Source organism: Ursus maritimus, unplaced genomic scaffold, assembly GCF_017311325.1.
Source record: "Ursus maritimus isolate PB19 unplaced genomic scaffold, ASM1731132v1 scaffold_5, whole genome shotgun sequence".
Classification (NCBI taxonomy): domain Eukaryota; kingdom Metazoa; phylum Chordata; class Mammalia; order Carnivora; family Ursidae; genus Ursus; species Ursus maritimus.
In genome coordinates this window covers 39,091,415-39,111,920 of record NW_024426663.1, presented here as the reverse complement: position 1 = coordinate 39,111,920, position 20,506 = coordinate 39,091,415, and the positions used below count along the sequence as shown (strand labels likewise).

The window sequence follows — 20,506 nt, the reverse complement described above, 5'->3', positions numbered from 1 at the left end:
GCTTTGAAGTCAGGAATGCCACACTGCAAAACCCCAGGAAGGACTCCCTTTTATATAGTTGTGTTTTTGAAAGGTGCTCTCTGGAGTTCTGCAGTGCACAGCATAAGTGAATGTATGTTAGTGACTCCGTATCTTGTTTCGTTTCATGATAAATAGGGCTTATCCTTAGAATTGTGGTTTGACCCAGTCTCTCCAATGAAAAGAGAACTATCCATAAGAGTATTTCATGTCTCATACTCATGCCTCCATGCATAGCTTTAACATTTATATAAGAGAAAAATAAAGTAAGTGCTCATTAAAATGTATTGATTACAGACGGATTGAAGAGATGGAATCTAAAGTCTCAATTTCTTAATGAAATGATGGCTCAAATGATTTGAAAACTAGAATTTCTCTTTAAAACAGGGGCACATCCAACCAACAACTCATGCCACCTGTCCTAACAGATGCAAATTATAAACAGTTTGCATTTCCTCATGTAAGATTGTCTAACATAACTCATATTTACTGACCAAAAGCTCTCCATTGTTCATAGGTTATTTTAAGTGTATATAAATCTGAAAATTTTTATTTTAGACTAACAAAAATTCTGAGGTTGTGCAAGGAATTTTGGGTTTTTTTTTTCTTTTTGCAGAGTATTATTAAATTTGCATAGTAAAACTTTTTTTTTCAAAATGACATAACCAGCTTCTAAATTTGGTTTTCATCATGTATCCCTTAGAGCAAGTAAAACGTAAACTACTCACAGTCCTTTCAGTCCAGTCCGGTGAGCAGTTAGCTTGATCACACTAATAAAAAGGTAACTTCCAAGAGAAATAATCCAGAATTTCAGGAATTAGGCTTCCTAAAATAGAGCAACTACCAAATAAGACCATTATTATGAAACAGAACTTCTCATCTTGGAAAATTTCCAGGTCCTTAACTGACTTTAACAGATGAAAAAAAAAAAAAAAAAATTTTTTTTTTTTTTTTTTTTTTTTGTATGAAGGAAGAGAAGAGCTAAGGTTTTGTTTTGTTTTGTTTTTTGAAGCAAAACAGCTTCTGGGTATTAATTTCTGTTATTTCACACTGTGACCCTGAATGAATCCTGGTGCCCTAGCCATATCCCAGACCAATTAAATCAGAATCTCTGGAGATGGATCCCAAACATCAGTAGTTAAAGTTCCTCCAGAGATTCCAAAGTTCCCAATTCTAGAAGCTGCTAGGACTTGTAGCTATGTAGCAGTACAGTGGACTCGGAATGGAAAGATACCTAAAAAGGTCCTTTGATTTAATTCTCTGACTTCCAGGCAGTAACATATTCATAATATTATGAAGAGTAGATTAATTAGAGGGAATGCAGTGCTCTAAATAAAGGAGATGCTGTTTGTCTTACAGTGAAATTCACTCTGGCATAGCGTAGTGATAGTTTAATAGCGCATGGCAGTTGTCCATTTGTTTTGGACAGCAAATACAAACTTAACTGAAACTACAGTGCAAATTTAAGAAATCCGCAAGTAATTGCACAAACGAGAGTTTAGCCAGTATGTTCAGAACACTTCTCTGAGGAAAATGCCAGGACATTTGGGGAGACCATAAAGTGGTATTGTATCCAAGGCACTAAGTATTTGTTCATCTGTTAAAAGAGGAAATTGGATTGAATTGGCTATCAAGGTAGTTTCAAAAGATAAAACATATTCCAAAAAAGAAAAAAAAAAGTATCTGGGAAGTTAATGATCTGGAGATATGCTTAGAAGTTCCAGATCCTTCTTACCAACTGGCAGAAAGACTGCTGTGATTTACTATACCATAACTGTAGTTTTTTATTTTTTTTTGCAGTGCACATGAAGTAGAAGGACTTACTTATTATGGCTTAAAATAGATGAATATTAAATGAGATGTATACCTTACCAATTTTAACAGCTATTAGGAGTATTAGCTCATTAAAATTGATAGGATAAGATGAAAACATTTTCATGTTTCCAGATTTATAATTTGCCATTGAAAACTTTCAAATGCCTGAACAGATTAAAACTTCAAATTTTTACCGTACCAGTATTAGGCTGGTGTTACAATTAACCAAAGCAGCTCGAGGTACTTAAAATGGAAAAACTTCACAACTGTACTGGTAGTGAAATAGCTGAAATAAATGTTTTATAGCTACACTAGATATAATCAAGGTTCTATACATAAATTTTATAGAATCTCCTATCTAAAAACACTTAATTTCTATCCCATTATTTTTTTCATTACTACATTTAAATATCCTTTTTCTTAAAATAGAAAAGAGAGAATACAATAATATATGACACAGAAACTGCTTTTTCTTTTGTTGCTTTTTCTGATCTGGGAAAATGAAAGACTATAAGGATAATTTCTCAAACAGAATTTAAAGAGACTGATTCTAGAAACATGTATTATGCTTTTAAGTTATCTTACTCTACATTGCTTATGTGGTATGTCCTAAGAGTTCACACAGAACAAAAAAATAAATTAGGTTACGAGTTCATTGTTCTTAATTTAATTGTACTTAGCATATAGTGCAATGTTGGTTTCAGGAATAGAATTCAGTGATTCCTCACTTACATACAACAGCCAGTGCTCATCACAAGTGCCCTCTTTAATACCCATCACCCACCTCCCTCCATCAAGCCTCAGTTTGTTCTCTATCCTTAACAGTCTCTTATGATTTCCCTCTCTCCTTTGTTTTTCCCCTTCCCATGTTTTCTTTCTGAAATTCCATATATGGGTGAGATCATATGGTATTTGTCTTTCTCGGACTTATTTCCTTAGTCTAATACACTCTAGTCCCATCCACATCATTGCAAATGGCAAGATTTCATTCTTTTGATGGCTCTTTCTACAGTTTGGCTATTGTGGACATTGCTGCTATAAACAATGGGGTGCATGTATCCCTTCGAATCAGTATTTTTGTATCCTTTGGGTAAATACCTAGTAGTGCAATTGCTGGATCACTGAGTGATTCTATTTTTGAGGAACCTCCATACTGTTCTCCGGAGTGGCTGCCCCAGTTTGCATTCCCACCAACAGTGCAAGAGGGTTCCCCTTTTTCTCTGCTTTCTCGCCAACACCAGTTGTTTCTTGTGTTAATTTTAGCCATTCTGACAGAAAACCATAGAACTCTAAAAGCAAATAGGCATGACACCAAAAGCATGAATACTAAAATAAAAAAATTGAACTTCACTAAATGCAGCCTACATACATAGAAAATATTTACAAATATTTCATAAGGGCTTAATACCCAGAATATGTAAAGAACCCAGTAAGAAGACAACCCAATTTAAAAACTGGGCAGATTTGAATACACATTTCTCCAAAGATACACAAATAACTGATAAGTATATTGAGAGGTGCTCAACATCATTTGTCATTAAGGGGATGAATGCAAATGAAAACCACAGTGAGATCACACCTACTGGAACAGCTCGAATAACAAATGTTTTAACATAAAACACGTGTTTGTTTACAAGAATGTGGAGAAATAGGAATCCTCAAAGATTGGTGGTAGCGATGTAAAATGATACATCCCATGGCAAAAATACTTTGGAGTTTCCTCAGAAAGCTAAATATAGGATTACCATGACTTAACAGATTTACTCCTGGATATATACCCAAAAGAACTGAAGCCAGGGACTCCAAGAGATACTTGTATCCCAGTGTTTACTACAGATTATTCATCATAGCCAAAAAATGGAAGCAATCCAAGTAGCCATAAACAAATCAGTGGATAAACAAAATGTGGTGTATACATACGATGGAGTATTATTTAGCCATGAGAAGAAATGAATTTATCATACCTGCTTACGGTATCAGTGAACCTTGAAAACATTACACTGGGTGAAACAACCAGACCCCGAAGGATGAATATTTTATGATCTGACCCATATGAGATACCTAGAATAGACAAATTCATTGAGACGGAAAGTAGATTAGAGGTTACCAGGGACTGAGGAGAATGGGAAATTATGCCTTAATGGCTACAAAGTTTGTCTCAGTGATAATGGTGGCACAACTTCGTAAACGTAATTAATGCTATTGAGTTGTATACTAAAAAATGGTTAAAATGGCAAATTTTATGTTAGATATTTTTTGCCACCATAAAAAAAAACCTTTTAAAAAGAAATCATGGTATTCATTTTTTACCTGGTTAACAGAAACAAAACAATTTTTTTATGATTTTGCCTGATAACTTTATAAACTGCAGTTGACCCTGAACAACACAGATGTTAAGGTTGCCAACACCCCCTATAGTTGAAAATCTGCACTTAAGTTTTGACTCCTCCAAGACTGCTAATAACCAACTGTTGACCAGAGGCCTTGCTGATAAGATACACAGTCCATTTGTGTATGTATTATATACTGTATTCTTACTATAAGGTAAGCAAGAGAAAATGTTAAGAAAATCATAAGGAAAAGAAAATACATTTACATAACTATATATATATTTGGAAATTTTTTTCATACGTTTCATATAGACTTCATATTGATTTTTTCATATATATGTGAAATATGTAAATATATATTTTTCATATATATAAAAATCCACTTGTGGGGCATCTGTGTGCCTCAGTTGTTTAAGTACCTGACTCTTGATTTCAGCTCAGGCCACGATCTCAGAGTCATGACATCGAGCCCCTTCATGGGACTCTGTGCTCAGCAGGGAGTCTGCTTGAGATTCTTTCCCTCCCTCTTCCCCCTCCCCCTGCTCACACTCTCTCTCTCTCTAAAGTAAATAAATCTATTAAAAAAAAAAATCCACTTGTAAGTGACCCTGCACAGCTCAAATCCATGTTGTTTATGGGTCAACTGTAGATTGAAAATTAAGCAAGTATTGTAGAATCATAAGTAATCCACACATACTGTAACGTATTCATTAGAAAAAATTAATTTTGCAGGAGTTGTACATTTGACTATCTCCTGTATTTTTAGGATACCAAAGATGACATTTAAAATCCATTTTGTATTAGCTTTTCAAGTATATTAACAGAGTAACTCTATACCTACTTTTGACTATAAAAATATCACTCCACCTCTGCAAAAGCCTACTTCTATCAATCAACTTGGCACTATAAATGTCTTATGTAATATGAAAAAGACAGCAGTAAAATACTGTGCTTCAACCTTTTGTCTGTCCCAGCACGCATGAAGGATATCACATACATCTTTTTTTTTAAAGCATCTAACTACATGTAAGATGGGTAAGGCTGGAAGGTATCCTACTGTCCTCATTCATCATCTCCAGAAACTCAGTAAGAAAGGTAAAGTAACTTGCTCAGGATCACATAGTTGTTAACTAGCAGAACTGGGAATCAAACGGTCCCCAGATGAGAGAAAAAGAACTTGATTTAAATCTTAATACAAGTTTCTTTATCTCCATAAGCCTTAATTAATTCCCTTATTGATAAAGAGAATTTGATGCTTATTGCAATGACTGTAAAATAAGAATCAATCAACAGTATTCTGTCATCATTGTTCATTCATTCCACTAGATTTTAAGCTCTGAGCAAGCAGTGTGTCCATCTCGCTCAGTGATGTATCTGAGGGCTTTACCCAATGCTTGGCATATGATAGATGATTCTTTCCCTTTCAATGCTAATTTCAAAGCTCTCTGAACTAACCTCTAATGAATATTTTTTCTTTTTTTTTTTTTAAGATTTTATTTATTTATTCGACAGAGATAGAGACAGCCAGCGAGAGAGGGAACACAGCAGGGGGAGTGGGAGAGGAAGAAGCAGGCTCATAGTGGAGGAGCCTGATGTGGGGCTCGATCCCGGAACGCCGGGATCACGCCCTGAGCCGAAGGCAGGTGCTTAACCGCTGTGCCACCCAGGCGCCCCCTCTAATGAATATTTTTTCTTAAGAACTACAAAATGCATCTCAAATACATTCATCATAATATTCCTTTCCTGCTAAAAATATGTTTGGGAGGCCTGATTTGAGACATTCTGAAAAAACAGGCTAATTATTCTATTTTCTGATGTCTTTCCTTATATACACTCACTCATCCATCCATTCAAAAAACACATTTAGTGCCCCATATAACTGTGAAAGTTGGTAAAATTGAAAAAAATATAATTGTTCACAATCTTTGTGTCTCTTAACAAGTCTTCAAAATAATGGAACCTAGTTTATGGTTTTTGATGGTGAATATAAATTTGAACCATATGGGGGGGGGGCAGGGAGTAATAGCCTTTATCTTTTGAGGTAAAATTGTTTTTATAAAGTGGCAGAAGTACCTGTTTGAGACTCTAGAATGCTTGTTCTTCTTTTTGTTTTTTCTCAATCTAATCCTGACTTGGAGATTTTCTTCACAGTCCTTTCAGACTCTTTAATTTCACACGATGAAATTTCTCCAAGAGCACTTTCCCACATGAAGGGAAAAAAAAAAAGATTCAACGTTGGCAATTATCATCCTTTTCTTTATTAGCTTTACAGGTTATTTTGTGATTCTCAATCAGAATTCCCAGTGATGTTGAAATAATTTTCCCTTAACTCCTGAGTCCTCTGTTCTACATCACCTTAAGCTTTATGACTGAAGCTGATTGAGTCTGATATATTGGTGGCTGCTGGGGAGGAGGGAAAAAGACTGCTGCAGCCTCTCAAACTGATGAATGCTCTACCCAGAAGCAATGCACAGTATTGTGTTTGGTCAAGTTTCATGGCCATGCCTAACCTTCTCGGGGGCAGGGGAAGTGCAAAATATTTCTGCAGAGCCCTAAATGTACCACAATCATGCAAATTTTAGTCCAATATGTTTGAAAACTTGGACAGAATGGATACTGTTCTATAAAAATTCCAAAACCAACTTAAGAAAAACTTGGAAAACAATAGGCCAGCAATTAATAAACTGGTACAACTAGTAAAGAATTGGTATTTAAAAATTTACCCCCAGATCTGAAAAGAAAACAGGCCCAAATGGTTTTACAGGCTAGACTTACCAAACCATCAAAGATTTTAATTTTATGCACATTGTTTCAGAGAGTTAAAAGGACACAAGACTGTCCAGGTTGAGAACTCTTCAGGGTCTCAGATTTACCCTGTTTGCAAAAGGTATTAAGATTCCTGGGTCAGAAACAAAGGATGGTCTATTACAGCAATAGCCAAAACAGCCCAGTTGGTGATGGATACCTGAGCCCTCTTTCTCAGACGACATTACAGATAGATAGGGCCAGGTGATACCTACACACACACTGGGGTGTGTTACCTGGAGAGCTCTGAGCTTATAAAATTCAGGGTTTTTTTGTTTTAAGAGAGAGAGTGCAAGCAGGGTGTGGGGGGCAGAGGGAGAAAAAAAATCTTAAGTAGGCTTCATGCTCAGCGCAGAGCCCAATGCAAGGCTCAATCTCACGACACTGAGGTCATGACCTGAGCCTAAATCAAGAATCAGATATTCAACCATCTGAGTCACCCAGGTGCCCCAAAATTCAGGCGTTAAATATCCTATGTTCTAAGGCTACAATCAAACCTTCCCAGAGGGCAACATCCCATCTGCCAAGACTGCATGCACTAGGAATATCTTTCAAAAAATAGTACAGAATAGAAGCAGTCATTACTTCTGTTTGCAAGATATGCAGACACACAGAGACCCATGCGGAATTGTCACTTATTTGCCAGCACATTTTATAAAGCCAATAAAATCATGATATAAACCAGGCAAAAATAACATAAAATAGAAAATTGTACACCAATTTTCCTTACAAACATAGGCATAAAAATTCCATATAAAAGTTGAATTCATCAGTATATGAAAGCGAGTAACATGAACACATAGAATTTATCCTAGGTATGAAGGAATTATAAAACATTGGCAAACCTAGCACTTGAATTCATCACTTTAATAGATTATTCAGCATTTTAAAAAATCTGTGTGAGTTCATCACATTAACAGATTAAAGAAGAAAATCATATGAACATCTTGCAAGATACAGAGAAACTATTTTGACTTGACCAACTGGTTATGTTTAATACTGGCACAAGGATCCAAACTTTCTGATCTCTTGGTGAGAATGATTTTCCCTGCACTGTACTTCCCCCCCCCAATATATTGAGGAAGAAAGAGTATGAAGTTTGTCTTCACTATGTTCTTTACTGTAAAATAGCATAGTTAGAAGGTACTAATATTACTACTCTTTAAACCATATCTGAATACCAGACTATTATTAGTTTATCACCAGTAGTAGGTTGTGGTTAAGTAGTACCTGTGGTTAAGGTAAAAGTGACTTCCTGGTGCAGAATCTCTGACTCCATTCGTTCCAAATTCTCTTGGAATAAAGTAGTTGTCTATATTACGATATATACATTCACTATTATGATGGTTTTAGGCGTACTGTCTTCTAGGCCATGCATTTTAATGGGGGCAAAGGTTGGTTTGGTGGGGCCATCAAAAAATCCTAGACAATACATTGGTTTGTGGCCCTAAAAAGCTTACCTATACCTGAAAAATCTTATTCTTTCCTTTTTATTTTCTCTCAGTAGGAAGAAATTAGGTTTAAGTTAATTTATTGATTAGAATACATAAATTTAAATTTAACTTTTTCCCCTTATGGGGTTGCTAATTAAAAAAAAAAAGATTGAGGAACACTGTTCTAGACTCATAGTTTCTTAAAACAGGAACTATGTCTTAACATGTCTTTGAATCCTCAGCCACTAACAGAGAGTAAATATACTCTCTATCAGTGTTGAACAGATCTCATAGTTTGATACCCTGACAGTCTACTTAAAGTTAGCCACTGCCTTGAAGCAATCAACTCATACTTGAAAGAAACAGTTAGACACCATTTTGTTTGAACCATCAATGGTCGACTCATTGATTTATTTAGAAAAGACAGACGTAATATGAAGAACAAGCTCTGGCAAGAAAAGGCAGCTTCTTCCTCATATTAATGGTAACAATAGAATCATGTAAGAAGAAAAATCTAACAATCACTGAGCCTTTATAATGGACCAGGCCTGTGCTTTATATGTGTTAATTCATCTAATCCTCATGACAGCCCAATGAATTAGGTCCTTCCATCGTAATCATTTTACAATGGACTCAGTTACTGATTACTGGAATTAATCACTGGCTAGTATTCTGGCAATTTTTCTAATGTCATAATCTATCTAATACTTACCAAGTAACAATATCTATGATGTGATTTTCCTTTCATCAGATTTTGATTGAGAAATTGCAATCATCCTAATTTAGAGCATTGGAAATTACAAAATTGTTACAAAAACCTACTCACTAACACCCTACTTGAAAAAAATTTCAGTGGTGCCTGGGTGGCTCAGTGGGTTAAGTGGCTGAGTCTTGATCTCAGGGTCATGAGATACAGCCCTCATCAGACTCCACTCTGGATATGGCTCCTGCTTAAGATTCTCTCTCTTCCTCTGACCCTCCCCACCCCCTCCCTCTCTCTCCCTTTCTGTCTCGCTGTCTTTCCCAAAAAAGAAAAACAAATAAATTAATATTAAACAAGCAATGATCCTTATTCACCTTACCTGTAAAAACTTATTGCCTGAGCCATCCTGGGTCGCCATCACTTTCTGGTGCTCAAAGCTGAAAATTAGCATTAATGAGGACACTTTTAGAATGAAAAGAGCTCCATCAGTAGTTATACCAGGACAACAAAGGTAAACTGAGACTGTCCTGGGGACACCAGCACATATGATCTCCCTACTCATAATGCTTCATCTTTTGTGCCATGTCTTCTCTTAGCCTTACTTTTTTCTAAGGCTGTTCCATTAATATCATTCCTTTGACCCAAGCAACTGAAACTTGAATCTAAACATCTAAGGTTTATAAATAATCCTTTAGGTCAGTGACTAACATAATTTAAAAAAAATCACTTATATAATAATAATTTCCAATAACAGTGCTACCTGTTCTCCAGCCTCTATTTGTGAAGAAGCTTTTGAAAAGGAGTATCAACTACCTTGGGAATATTTGTGTTTATGTGTTAGGCTAATTTTTTAATGTAAGAAAAACTCTTCCCACTTCCCCTCTCTCCTACACCCACAGAAAGGCCCTTTTTTTCTCTTAAAATAATGACTACAGTTTAGAGGATGGTGGTTAGTTTTAAAAACCTGTTGAGATTGAAATCCCATTAATATGCTTTTCAAAAAAAAAATACCCCCCAAGTAGGGTACACAGCAATCCACTAGAATGTGGGAAGAGAACATAAAAAAATATATTGTGTTTAAACAGGAGAAAAGTCAAGCTTTACTAATATTGAGTGAAGACTAATAGTGGCATTCTTTCTTAGATGTTGTGATGGTACGTGATGTTGGCTGAAGAAAACTGGAAGTCTAATGACCCAGAAGGGCTGACTTCATTAGTGTGTTTTCTATGTGTTACAATATGTTGAAGTTTGCATATGCCCAGTTAAATGGATTTTACATTATATTACCTAGTTTTAGATAAATACCAGTGTAAAGTACACAAGAGACGTAATAATTCTATAAAGATAATAAAGCAAACAAAAAAGTAGAGGTGAAGAAACATCCCATCGTAAACGTTTTGTGAGCTGTAAAAATTAATAATTAAAAAATCAAATGTTATAGGAAATCAGCCAAAAACATTATGAATTATTAAAGACCTATTTGAAATATGGCCCTCTAATTTATTCTAAAATATCATTTCCCCTTTATCTCATCCTTTTTAATTTCATGTTTTAAATCTACATAATACAAGTAAATATAATTTACCAAAAATTATAAAATATTGATGAAAGTAACTGGAAAAGACAACTAAATGGAAAGCTATTGCATGTTCATTGATTACAGTAATATTAAGATGTCCATAAAACTTAAATACGTACAATTTTTATTTCAAAATATAAAACATAATCTAGAATTGTCCTTGATCGAAGAAGTCTGACCTTAAATACTACTACCCAAGTGAGTGTAACCTTGCCATCAAAATAAGCAGCCTGATCTAGAGCGTAGTAGTTAATGTTCTTCCAGAACATTATGAACCAGAATCTGCTTCAAGCTTGAGCCTCACAGAACCTTTATCACCAGAGTTGCTTTCCCATAGTTCATTGTATTGTCCCCACTAACACTAATAAGCACAGAAATACTTAAAGTAGGCATTAGTAAGTAAAAACCAAAGATTATGATCAGATTATCGGTCCTTTGAAACTACATATTAGTCAGCCAACAGAAAGAGGCTGCCAACAGAAAGAGGCTGCCATTGGGCAAGCTCATACTCAAGCTCTAAATAATCCGCATGCACATATTACACAGAAAAAAGGACAGTATGCATCTGTATCTCCATCTCTGTCTATCTGCATTCGCCTCCATAGGTTCTAAGCGCGTGTACGTCTCTGTAGATACAGACACCTAGTCCTAAGTTCCCTCCATAGCTCTCCTGCCGCACTCGGTCCTTCTTCCAGGTTGCTTTATATGCAGATCTACCGATAGCTTCTGCAGACAGAATGGAAGGGTCTACTTCATTGCCTGAAAACAGAGGGTATCATGTCTGAAACATGACTAGCCAGGTTGGTCTCAGGACAGGTGCAACTTCAGCATTGTCTAGGAAAGCCATGTGGAAGAATGGCTGCCTTAATAAGGTGGGAGGAAGGCTGTGTCAGAGTGTTTGGAAGACCTTTGTACCCTTGGTGGTGGCACTTGTGCACACGTTACGTAGAGCTAAGAGTGGTGCTGCAGCCACCTGGAGTCCGACGCCAGCCACCCCAGAGGAGCCTCAAGTCCAGGAGCCTGTACTGTCCAGTGGGTGCCTCTGCCACACCTGCGAGCTTTCCAGGGCGCTGGCTTCTGTGCAAACATTAGACGCCACTCTGGAAAATAACCTGTCAGAGAAGGTGTCCACGTGGAAGCTGGTGCAACTATGGCTAATGGGTTGTTGGTGGTAGCATTTGAGGGTGAAGCCCCAGGGGCTTTGATCTGCACGGATATCCTCGTCCAACTGTACAACACTGGGGTCCCACAAAATGATCCTGTCACCCTCTGATCACCCTGGCCTGAGAATCAGGAACCCTAATGTCTACAAGACATCTGCTTAGGACTTACAGGCTGCTTCCAGTCTTGCTGATCTTTACTCTCAGGCACTGACTGGTGCCTACCCTCACAGCAGGGACAAAAAAATGCACAAAAGAAACACATAGCAGTGCAAACAGCCATTTGGCCTGATCAGCTAAAATCAGGACTCAGCACTTAGACCACCTAGTCAGTTTCATGGCTTCCCGAAATGCTCTCCTCTAGGAGCCCCCCTCCAGCGGTCTACTGCACGCTTTGTAAAGTCCCCCCGCGCACGTGTTTCCTTGTGCTGTAAAGCGGTTCTCAAACAACCTCAGCTAAAAACTGAGATCAAAGAGCCCCCAGCTGCCTGGGAAGGATCCCATGGTGGTGTTCCCACGAGATGTTCCCTTCATCCATATAGATGATGTTTCCTTTAGCTGAGGCCAGTGGTTTTTCTGGTACCAAAACGTAAGCACTGACAAGTACACACACGAACTCACACGTACCATTATTAAATACTGACGGACTGCATTAATTCCTGGTGTAATACACACCCCGTGCATTTTCTTCCCGGTTGTTACTACATTATCACTTACTTACTTTTTATATACCAATCTCCTTAAGTAAGCCTGTGCTTTAAAATTTATAAAAATTAAAGCTACATTTTGTTTCAGAGGTGTACTATTTTGTCTGTCCAGTTTTTTTAGTGCTAAAACAAGAGATATTTCTCTGGTAGAATTTTGTTCCAATACCAATGAAAGTCTCCAGGTATGAGGTACGAGGTTAAGTTGGTGAGCACAAGTTCCAAGGAGCAGTCGTGACAATACAACCTGAATCAAGTTCAAATTTAGAAGTTGCTCTCCTGTGAAAGTAATTTAAAAATTGGTGAGGATCAATTATGATTAAGTTATTAGATGGTACAGATGAGCAATCAGAGAGCCAAGAGATCAAATACCTTGCCCAAGAAGGTGACAGAACAAGGACAGTCTCCTGACTCCATACCCCACACTCTTTGCTGATTTTACTGACCCTGCCCTTAAAACCTGTAACTAAAAGAGACTTCTGACAGTTAGTCATCACTGAAAGAAAACTGTCAGGAAAGAACATCTCACTCACTGAAATCGAGATGCGCTCTGTTCATGGTACCAGTGTCCCTAATGCAGCTTCCCTTCTCAGCACGTATCTAAATTCCGTGAGCTTTAAAATGACGTGTCCGTGCATCTTCTAGGTTTCCACAGACGTGCAGCCCCAGTTACAAGAAGGCAGTTCCCACATGGTGCACATCGGATGGATTACCTGCACTTTGAGGATGACAGCCGTGGATGGTGGTTTGACATGGATATGGTGATCATCTATATTTATTCAGTGAACTGGGTCATTGGATTCATTGTTTTCTGCTTTCTTTGCTATTTTTTCTTTCCGTTTTAGGAATTTTCCTATCTTACTACAGTTGAACAATCACAAATGATGTAGATAGCAATTAAACCTTTTTAAAATGTACTTTGAAGTTTTTATAATGTTGCATTATATAAATTGTTGGTGTTTATAGAAAGTATGAGAATGGACTTATTTATTAACGTTTTTCATGTAACGAACTACAGTTTATTCAGGAGCTAGTCTGTCTAGCACTTAGCAAGAATGCACTATTAATTTCATAATTCCTCCTGGTTTAGGATTTATGGGTTCTAATATTACAATACCGCTTTTATACTTAATTGTAAAGACTGAGGTTTTCCCTCCACTGAAAAGTAGTAAAAATACAAAATGCAATGATAATCTGGGTAGATAGTATCTTTGCTGAAAAAGTATTTAGTCAATCACCACTTATTGTTAGACAAATTATGTGCATTAAGGAGAAATTATATTTTCTGGGAACTAATCTAGGCAGGGTATATTCAGTTTTGGTTTCCAGTTATCTCTACTTATTTCCTGTTCTATTATCAAAAAAGCTGGCTATTCTTTTTATAGACCTAATAATAGCATTAGTGCAACATTTTTAATTATTATAACAGAATAGTAAATGCAAAAAACCTGAACCCCCCCCCCAATAGACAGAGAACTATATTAATACATTCCAAATAGCAGGATTACTCACCTGAAGAAATAAAATACTTACTGATTTTCAGTAGTTTAAAAGAGCAATGCATGTCTAAAATGTAACTAATTTAGTGATTTAACAGAGAGATTGTCAAATATATTGTAAATGTGCAATAAAGAGTGGCTTTTACATTTTTTTCTTTGTTACTAACTTAATATCTGGAACAAGGAATTGATGGAAATCGGCTTATGGATATATACGAAGAAAACCTGGCATTTCTTCTTATTTATTATTATAGTATCATAAGCCTTGGAATTGGTTTTTCCCTTAATTAAAAAAAAAAAGTAAGGAAATCTGAATTATTCCAGAATAGGAAACAGCACAAGTATCCCAATTTCAGGAGAGAGAAAACTAAGGCACAAAGAAGTAAGCTTGTTTATTTCCATCACTAAGGCGGTCTTTGTGTAACCTATGAGGAAAGTGTTGATTATGAGCTACTAATCCAACATTCCTGCACTGTGTGGTCATATATCTGATATTGCAGTCAACATATGTTTACACAAGGGAAGTGAAACTGTCATGGCACTAAAAATATCACCATCCAAACAAATTGTGACTGATGAGGCTTCCAGAGTTCAGTCTAGAAAAAGTCCAAATCTGGCATAATTACTACTAAGTGTATTTGAATAAAAGCACCTATCTGATGGTATGTGATGTTCTCTTTTTATTCTTACACTGTTACTGTGTTTGTTTAAAATTAGATCTGTGAAAGAAAACAGTAGTGTGCATTAGACACTATCAAATCTAGAGAGCAGAAAACTAAATAGTTTAGAAACATCAATTTTTGCTCACATAGCAAAATAGATAAATTATGCTTGTAGTCCAGTGACATTTAACTAATATCTTGGTAAAACAATGTTTTTGAAAAGCTCAGTATTACCTTACAAAAATAAAAATCAGTATTTATAATAACTTATTGCTCAAAGTGGAGGTAATACGTGTCAGGACTGAAAAATTAACAAAACACATATGGGCGGGGGGCAATATTTTAAGAACTTTAAAATGAACTACAGCCATTTCCTAAGCAATTCCTGGCTTATCATCTCTAGCAAATATGCTTTCGTTCATTCCTAAATTTGAAAGTTGATTATAAGGGTACCTGGTTGACTCAGTCAGTCAAGCGTCCGACTCTTGATCTCAGCTCTGGTCTTGATCTCCGTGAGTTCAAGCCCTGCACTGGGCTCCCTGCTGGGCATGGAACCTACTTAAAAACAAACAAACCAGTGTCGATTATAATTATACATGAAGCAAAACTAGCAGTATAATAGATACAGAATGCTCAAAGAAATAGATTTGATTCCCAATATGAACGTAGTAGCTCAGTGATATCAGTTTATAGATATTTATCTACAAACTAAATACAGATAAAGATAATACCCTTAAATGAATAAAATACCCTCTTTAAAAAAAAAAAGCATAGTCTGGAGGAACATTCTAAATGGATATGAATCTTAATAACTTAGTCTGAGAATAACATCATTTGGCATATTAAAATTAAAAGCAAATTTAGAAAATTATACATTTCCAATTTTACTTTAAGATATTTAAATTGTATGCAAATGGAGCTACAAGCTGAGAAATATTAAGAAGTGCAGCATTTCCTAGAACTACCAATTTATTAGAAGCCAGATAAAACCTGAGATGAAAAGAAACCATTTTCTTTCGGTATCTGTCACACAGAAACCATTCAATAGATGATTAATAAATTTATAGCAAAATAAATTAAAATTTATAAATACATGAATGAGCTTTAGAGTGAAACAGATTATATGTTGTTCTTGTTTCGCATCTTTCACAGTATCAGTCACATAAAAACTCATTTTCCAATAAAGAACAAAGGAAAAAAAGAAAAACATCCTAAAAGTAATGGAGTATATGTGCCCTAATTAATATTATTTAATAAGGTTTAATTTTCTAAGCTATCACTATCAACAATTTCTATTTCTACAGAGCTTAATTACTGTGAAGGTTAATTTTAAATACTCTCACACATGCGTTTAAAAAGTGCCCAGTTACATTTCCAGATTCTCTCAGCAGGTAATTTATTTCTTGATTGTAAAAAAAAAAATGAATTCACAAACTAAAATCAGTTCATTTGATACTCAGTAGAAGGTAGGGAAATCTAAGTTAGACAAAACATAGAATCAGAATTTGTTGTACAAAGAATCACCAAATTCAAGAATGAAAAAAAAAAAAACAACCCCATACTATTTCTCAGCCTGCTGTATTACTAATGCCCCTCTGGTATCAAATGCTCAGTGTAACAACAAAGCCACCATTACTTCTGTTTCTGCCTTGGAATCTTACTTCCAAGGTACTCAGAATGGCATGGCCAAAAAAAAAAAATCCCAATTAATAAAGTTATCACTTAAATGCCTTCTCTTTGAGTAAACGAAGATATTTTTAAAAATCTGGTTTCCTCGGGATCATTTGTTAAGGAATGCCCTAGAGAAGAGAATACACTGAGTAAATGCAATGACAGTCGGTCTTTGACTCTTCATAGACGCTGCGGTTGACTGCAGAGGACGCCAGCATATAGCACAGTGGTCCTCGGGTTCTGAAGATCTTAACACGCTCAACTTTGACTTTCTTGAAAAGTTTCTGATTTTCAGTAATTCTCAATGTATGCATTCAGTAAGTTCTGTCAGTGTATCCTTTTCTCCAGGATGCCTTCGTTTTCCTTTTTTACTGAAGACAACACCTATATGAAGAATCGCTTTTATGCATTTTTAGTTTTTACACAGATCTTAAGAGAAAGATCGTATCTTCAGGCCATGGTATTAACATCCTTTGAGAATAGTATGTGTCTACTGCAATGTGCTTTTATTTATCTTATAATCATGCTTCTGTTACAGGGTCAGAAAAACAAATACTTGACCATTCCCACTCTTGTTCAGATCTCTCACATCATGCAATAGATATATTTTGAGAATCATTTTTCTTATTTCAACACTTCTCAAGATAGGTCTTGGACTATTATCACCAAGTGTATGGTTACTTCTCCTTACATACCTATCAATAAGTTAAGTGCTATTAAGACACGGTCTTCAGTTTCTCCTACTCTTTCACATTTTTATAAACCTGAGAGCCTCACCCAAAGAGTATCTAGTAAGTACACAGACTCCCCAGTAAGTGGCATTTTTCTTACTGACAGCAGAGCGAGACAGGTTATTGCTCTTGTAAGAACCAGGTTAATATTTTCATTGCTTTCCATGTGTCACCTTGTCTACCAACAAAACCATTAAGAGGACAAGGGAAGTGAAAAGGATCATGTTTATTTATGGAATTGCTCTTAGATACTTAGCTGGTCACATTAACATATTAACTACTTTAATCTCCTCCGTACTCTTTCGATAAGGTGAGGTTAACCTCATATTATAGATGAGGATGAGAAGTGATATGACCAAAGTCACACGAAGTTAAAAGTGCTTGATTTATCTTCATTTCCGACCGATTTCGAGACCTGTGCTCTATACTGTCAGTGGCATCTGATAAAATTTGATGAAGTTGGATATTCACTGAAGACTCTTTGGTAATAATACTGCTAAAGGTGCTTTGGGAATATAAGAGATGATCTGAATCCAGAATGCAGGAATGAACTACTTGCACTCTGTCTGTAACAGTTGTCATTGCTTATACCAGTGAAAACCAGTATCGCTAGGACACTGTATAATACGCAGTACTACATGCGCTAAGAACTTCCACTCTGTTTGCAAACTGAGATTGGTTTGTCGTGGTTACCTTTATTGAGAAGCATTCTGAGGTTCCATCTTGGCCCCAAGAAGAAAAGTGCCCTGGCCCACTGGTGACGTCCCTCAAATATGGGGGAACGAGATTGCTGCAGACGAACTGATCCATGTCAGCTATTCGGATAAGGCTGCAGAAGGGCATTCAGGTTTTGGAAGCAGGTCTTACCATTTGCTGAGGGAACAAGAAAAGTGTAGTGAAGTGACTATAGTTAATAACACCATGATATACACTAATTTAGGTATGAGATGTAACTAATAGTAAGCTACAGTCCTTTACTTTTCATTTTGCCTTAAAACAGAAGATTAATAGGTAGCTGGTTGTGAATTCCACAGAGGATTTTTAAAACATAATGGTGTAGCTACAGTGTAATTTAATTTTCTCATTTTAGAAAAAATTTAACCTGTCATTAAAAAAACAAAAAGTAGATAGTCCTGATTCACAAGTTCTGCAGGACTAAATGGATGCTACTGGAAATGTCTATTCTGATCCCAATATTTGAAGGTAAGTATAGTGTAACCATCAACCTAGATCAAAAGTGAACCTCAGCATTACTTTTTTTTATAATGATTTTTTATTATATTATGTTAGTCACCATACAGTACATCCCCGGTTTCCGATGCAAAGCTCGATGATTCATTAGTTGTGTATAACACCCAGTGCACCATGCAATACGTTCATATACCCACATTAAGTCTTGTTAAAACACCTATTTTTCGGAAGGGCTGGGGTAGGCTTGAGTTTCTGCATTGCTAATAAGCTACCAGGTGGTGTGGATCTGCTGGCCCATGAGCCACACTTAGAAAAACAAGCAACTCAAAAAACCTCAAGTGGGGCTTGCATTCCTGTCATTACGGTAAGTGTTCCCACAGGATAAATTTCTCATTGTTTTGGCATTTGAGATTTGTACTATACCAGTTATCCAATATACGGGAATTATAATGAGTTATGCTATAATTTTACACAAATCTATTGAATAAACTTCTGAAATTACTTGGTGGAAGCAATATGTAAATAGTTTATTTAAAGTCCACAAATCAAACCCCCCCTTTTTTTTTTAGGAAAAAATTTGTTTCTCCTCTTTTCCCTATTTTCTCCCAGTACCCACACTTTGGCCTTTATAACTCTATCTAGAATCTCTTCGAAGAGAACAAACGTTATCACTAATAACACCACATCTGGAGATCTATAATAGACTGCGACATCTCTTCTTACCTCAAATTCTTACTATTCATTACGACTGCACAAATCAAGAGAACTCCTTACCATCCTGAGTTATAGTACTAAAATTTTCTTAACCTTTCTTTCCTCATTTTCCTCACCTATAAAACTATGCTCCATAAAACAGACCTTCACGGGATTCCTCTGGGCTAAAATTCAGTTCACAAGAAAATGAGGAAACAGACCTAAAAGTTCTTTGAGAAACAGTTTATGCAAAGACAAAGCGGTATTTACCAATTATTTAGAAAGAGCCAAGTTATTTAACCTCTCTACTCTTTTTTCTTCATTTGTAAAAAGGAAAAGGAAAAAAAAATAGTATTGTGGCTTAGAGCCAGTGCTAGGGAAAGCAAGCACTCAGTAAATGTGTTCCTCTTTTCCTTCCCCCTCTTTAAACTCTTACTTTCAAAAAGGCCATAGGAAGGGTCTTATTTTTTTTAAGATTTTAATGGGGTACAAATGCCTTCTTATTGCTCATGCGCGAGTAGAATCCTTCATTACCACCAACTAAATCATACATTCCCTTAAGCTGACAGCCACAGTGCAGCAAAAAATGGAGTCATTAAGTGAGCCATTAGGCAAAATTGAATAACAAGTGTGCTAGCCAACAGAATGAAGGGTTGCTTCTATTCTTTCGTGGGTCCCACTTCGTTTGAACCAAAGATTAGGAGCATCAATGCACTTGGCTACTGGCACGTGGCCATACAGAGAAAAGCATCTTACTGAGAACCTAAAGCAAATACTTCCTGCTGTATTTACAAAACTGTTCAGAAGGTTCAGGAATGATTTCCTATATTGGATGTTATCCAGGAAGTTTTACGTTTGGTAAAATAAATATCATGCTTGGCATTTGTTTTCTTCACATTTAAAATGATACTGATGATACCTACCTACCAAATTTGAATCGCAATGTCGTTTCTTGTAGCATCTAACATACTACGTACTGTGTTTTAGTACCATAAACTCAGTCCTCCAGTAGTGCTCTGAATCCTCTTGTGCACGGGTACCGTTGAGAGGCAGCGTGCCGTTCCATGCCAATCCAGAGAAAATGGGGCCTCCCTTCCTTACAGTTACGACTTCGTGTAATAGTGCTATAAACTTAATAATCTAGCCAGTAAATCGAACATTCACCCGGAGTACATCACTGAGCCCTATCTCTGGTCATAAACCTGAGAATATCATACCAAATTATCCTGAAGCTCAAACAGCTCTTACTAGATTTTCTCCAAAAAAGAGTTTATACATACATGGTAAAGATGACAAAGGATTTATAGACTACTTACATAATTTTCAACTATCATTAAAATATTTCTTTACATAGGCTATTAATTCTTGATATAATAAGGGCAATTTTTAAATATTTTGAAGTCAGTCCAAAGCTTATATTTTACAGGCACTAAATAGTTTACAACATACTCCACCGTGTTTGGTTGCCTAATATAGTAACAGTCTTCAACTAAGAACAAGTTGTTTTCACTA

General features: G+C 36.2%; 1 protein-coding gene across 1 annotated transcript in view; it reads left to right on the top strand.

Moving 5' to 3' along the window:
- RNF180 (ring finger protein 180) overlaps nt 1-14,927 on the top strand; it is a 187,522-nt gene extending 172,595 nt beyond the window's left edge. The window contains exon 7 of the mRNA XM_008691673.2: nt 13,193-14,927. Within this exon, the coding sequence (XP_008689895.1) occupies nt 13,193-13,392 (200 nt within the window). The 3' untranslated portion in view covers nt 13,393-14,927. The remainder of the gene's footprint in view (nt 1-13,192) is intronic.
- The last annotated feature ends 5,579 nt before the right edge of the window (nt 14,928-20,506 follow it).